Below are 4,531 nucleotides of genomic sequence, written 5' to 3' on the forward strand. Positions count from 1 at the left end.
CGATATGAAGTACTAGTTATTTTTAAGGGTTCTTCTGGTACTCGTCATTTCTACCTAAACACCTACTAAGGGAAAAAAAATAAAAAAAATAAAAAAATAAAAAATAAAAATAGGTGTTTGGTGTAGGAATGATAATAGAATTTTTCTTAATTCATTGATGTGCACCCAAGCCCCAACCACCGCGCGCCATTGCTCCGAGTTGGGACAGACTTTTTAAATATTCCAATGAGATTAATTGATTTGAGGAATGCTACTTATTATACTCACACCACATACCAATATATGATTTATCTTTTTTTTCTTAACTTTATTTAAACATATATTTACATATCAATATGTGTATGTTTAAATAGAAGGATAAAAATGATAAAAATGATAAGTAAAATTTTTCATGAATAATATCATGCCTTGTTTTTTATATGGGATTAACGAAAACATTGAAAACACTATAAATATGGAGGGGGGAGGCATAGATAGCAATCTATTACCACCACTAGTACTAGTACCATCAAGACACCAGCAACAACAAAAAAGAAATCGCCTAAATTTTATCCATGGCCTCCAGTCCTACTGGTGCTGCTGATGACGCTCCAGTCGTGAAAGCCGGATGCTGGTTTTCTGCATCCGGCCACTCGGTCAACCAAATCGATCCCACCCTTTTCACTCATCTCTACGCTGGCTTTGCCGTGGTCAATAAAACTCCGTTAGAAGACAGTGTGATCACCTTTCCTCCCAACAACGAGTATATATTCCAAACCTTCCCAGAAAGCGTCCAACCACATGGGAATACTCACGCTCATAAGGTGAAAGCTCTTTTATCCATCGGTGGTCCTGATTCTGATGAGACTCCTAACATATCTGAAGCCATTGCCTACCAGGTTAGCGATCCTAATAGGCGTACAACATTCATAAAGAAGTCCATAAAACTAGCCAGGAAGTACAATTACGATGGCCTGGACCTCTGCTGGCTGTACCCCTCCAATGGCGCATATCCCAACCTGCTGGCCGATTTTATCTTATTCCTCAATGAATGGCGTCTTAATGTGAACGAGGACAAAAATAAGCCTAAGTTGCTTCTAACTGCAACGGTCTTTCACCACCCGGTCATTCCTAGTATAGACGGTAACGATTTCAGTTATCCCATTGAGGCTCTTTCTCGCAATATGGACTGGATCAATGTACTGGCCACTGACTTCTATACTCCCTCCAACTCAGCGACGAAGACTGGACCGGTTCATGCGTGGCTTAATCCTAAAGAGGAAAAGACGTGTGGAAGTCATGGAATTGGTATGTGGACTGAAGGTAGTAAAATTGAGACAAAAAAATTAGTCCTCAGCCTTCCATTTTATGGCTACGAATGGACTCTGGAAAAACTTGCGGAACATGCATTCTTTGCACCGGCTAAACAAGGAAGTAAGCTCCCCATTGAATACAGAAAAATCAAGGCGGACTATCTCGATAAGCATAAATGCCCTGTCGTGGATGGTGGCGAGTATGTTGCTGCCTACTTATATTCCGGTGCAACTTGGATTGGCTTTGATGATGAGCAGTGGATCTCTACTAAGATTAAGTTGGCGGTTTTGGGAATGAACTTGCGCGGTTACTTTGCTTGGGATGTGACCGCCGACGACGACAATCACACTCTCTCAAATGCAGGTAATTGGCAGCATATATATGGATTCAATAATATTTGCATCTGAGTACTGCTACGTTTACGTACGTAGAGATTTAATTCATTAAAGTAAAGCTTATAATTAACGCTAAATAAGAAACCTTAGATTTAATTTAATGAAAAAAAATTAAAAACGTTACAATTTTATCTAAAGTATATAGAGTGCGCAACTTAGTGGGGGATTGAACACAGGTTCTCGCGCTAAAAACCAGGGCCAATTCCATCTGGCCCAAAGCATCTTGCATGCATTTTTAATTGTTTGTAATTAATTATATTATAAATTATAAATGAGCATCCCTGCATCAAGCAAACCATCAAAATTAAACTGGCATGTTTCCAAGTTCCTAATGCATGATGACTGATCTCTACCTTACAATAAGTCTTACATATCTTAATTATGAACACCTACTTTTATTATTATTATTATTATTATTATTTTATTTTATTTTATTTTTTTTAAGAAACTGGAGATCAAGTCTCCTTATTATTAACAATCCACACTTTTGGTAGAGGAAAATCTTATACAAAATTCCAAAGCATGAAGCATCTTATGTAAAAAAATTAACCCAAAACCAAAGGACTCCATAAGCCGTGTAACACTCCATAAACACCTACCTGTTAGGTCGTTTGTGACGATAACTTTAGAAATTAAATTTTAACCAAACGCCAAAAGGGAAAACAAAATTCTCTATCCCATTGATTTATTGTTTTGTTAAGTACGTACGTAGTTGATGCCATGACGTTTAAATATCTGAGACGTTTTATTAGTCGACTGCATGTGCTCCATGATCGATCATCGAGAGACTGAGAATTAAGGCATGCAGAAGAGTACGTTCGTAAGTACTCCACGAATGTACACAGTATTACATATTAATGCATGCTTGAATTTAATTTCTACTGTCTGCATGAATGTGCTAGCTAGCTCTCTTTTCTCAAATTCTTATTTTCTATTTTTCTAATGAGCTTTCCTTTCTTGTCCACGTAGCCTTCAATACTTAATCGGTAATGGCCGCGCAAGTATTAATGTGAAGAATGATCAACAGCATGGCCAGCAATCAGATATGGTGTGTTTGCTAATAGGTATGCGTATGTGTTTGTGTGTGCTCGTCTTATCAATATTAAGACCAATGATATCAGATATACAGATCGATAATGTTCTGTTACAATTATATGTAACATATATAGAAGCGTGTATTATCAACAATAAGGCCATGGCAATGCTGTGTTGTGTGCATGTAATATTATATAAGAAGCGTGTATATATTAATATTATCCCCAATTAATAATAAGGTCATTCTTATGGCCACAGCTTGTACGATAAATATTGTTGTGTATTATAAAAGGAAGTACTAATTAATTCCAGCTTTTGTATTAGGGTAGTGCTACTATCCCTCCCAAGTTTACCTAGTTGGTGTGCCCCTAGTGCAAATTGCTTTTTTTTTTTTTTGCTTTTTTTTTCAAACATTCTTTAAACATATTTAAACATTTTAAAAATTAACAAAAATATCAATATACTAATGGTCACTTTCTTAACCATTATGTAAAAAGTAATATTATAAAATAAAATAAAATACATAAGCAGTCAAATTGAGGGGACAAACTCAATGGACATAGTATCATTTTTTAAAGAAAAAGAAAACAGAATATCGATATAGCAAGAAAGAGCTCACGCTAGGCCGGTATAAGATCAGCTATTAACGGAGAGAAAAATAATATTATATGTTAGTTAAGTAATTATTAATAATTTGTGGTTTTAGAAAAATGTCTTTTAATCTGTTGAAACTCTTTAATTTTGGGATTAAACATAATAATTTTAATCAGCTGTAGAAGTGTGATCAGGATTTTACTAAAGAACTGAAATACATTTATCATGAGTTTTAGAAAAACTTTCTCCAAGTATTAATTAGATTTTTCGAAACAGCTTATGATCAGTTTTATATTAATGCTATTGATGTAGAGATTGTGCGCGGAACATGCAATTAACACTGTAATTGACTTTTCTTTATTAGAAGAGGACGTACGGTGACGCAATTAATATATCTTATTAATATCGATCCTTCACCCTTTGTTGCATGAACACCAAGTTAGGGGGAAAAGAAAAAAAAGCAAACTTGAGGGTTACAAAAATCCTAAAATCAGGGATTTAGAATTAAAATCTATGACCTCCTTATTGCCTAAAGAAAAGGACACTACAATAAAATTGGCTTTTAGGGACGAAATTATTTTTAATTTCGTCTCTAAAAGTCATTTTTTAGGACGAAATATAAATTTTATCTAAAAAATTGATGACTTTACAAAACTGTTAGAACTGTAAAATATCCGTTTGAACAATATTTTTTGTGGCGAATTAAAGCATCCCAAAAAGTTTTTCCCGTTCGAACAGGAAAAAATATTTTCAAACAGAAAGATCTTAGCACGTAAGTAATTTATTATGCCGGGCAAAGTCTAAAATCATTCGAACGATAATTATTTATGTTCGAACGGAAAATATTTGGTGGCAAAACCTAGTGGGAAGGTTTCTAAACCTTTTAAACAGAATATATTTAGTTTGAACATATTTAAGCACCACATTTATATATTCGAACGTATAATATTAATCTTGGTACGCAATTCAAAATATAAAAAATATATATATCATATATAAAAATTCATTAATTAATTTTGTGTAATTAATTTAAAAATATTTATATGATTTCTTTTATGTTAAATAAGATTTTTAGTTAAATAAATATTATTTGTCATACACCACATAATATAAATAAATAACTACTCCAAAAAAGACAAAATATTTAATTTGCAACTAATGCAAATTATCAAAGCACCATATATTCTGTCCATAACTATAACAAAAAAAATATA

At 33.6% G+C, this 4,531-nt stretch overlaps 1 protein-coding gene across 1 annotated transcript; it reads left to right on the plus strand.

Moving 5' to 3' along the window:
* Positions 1 to 554: 554 nt before the first annotated feature.
* On the plus strand, positions 555 to 1,700 carry LOC109012922 (class V chitinase-like). The gene has a single exon (XM_035690817.1). It carries the CDS (start codon positions 555 to 557, stop codon positions 1,698 to 1,700), a length of 1,146 nt encoding a protein of 381 aa, XP_035546710.1.
* The last annotated feature ends 2,831 nt before the right edge of the window (positions 1,701 to 4,531 follow it).

This window comes from Juglans regia, chromosome 6 (genome assembly GCF_001411555.2).
Source record: "Juglans regia cultivar Chandler chromosome 6, Walnut 2.0, whole genome shotgun sequence".
Lineage (NCBI taxonomy): Eukaryota > Viridiplantae > Streptophyta > Magnoliopsida > Fagales > Juglandaceae > Juglans > Juglans regia.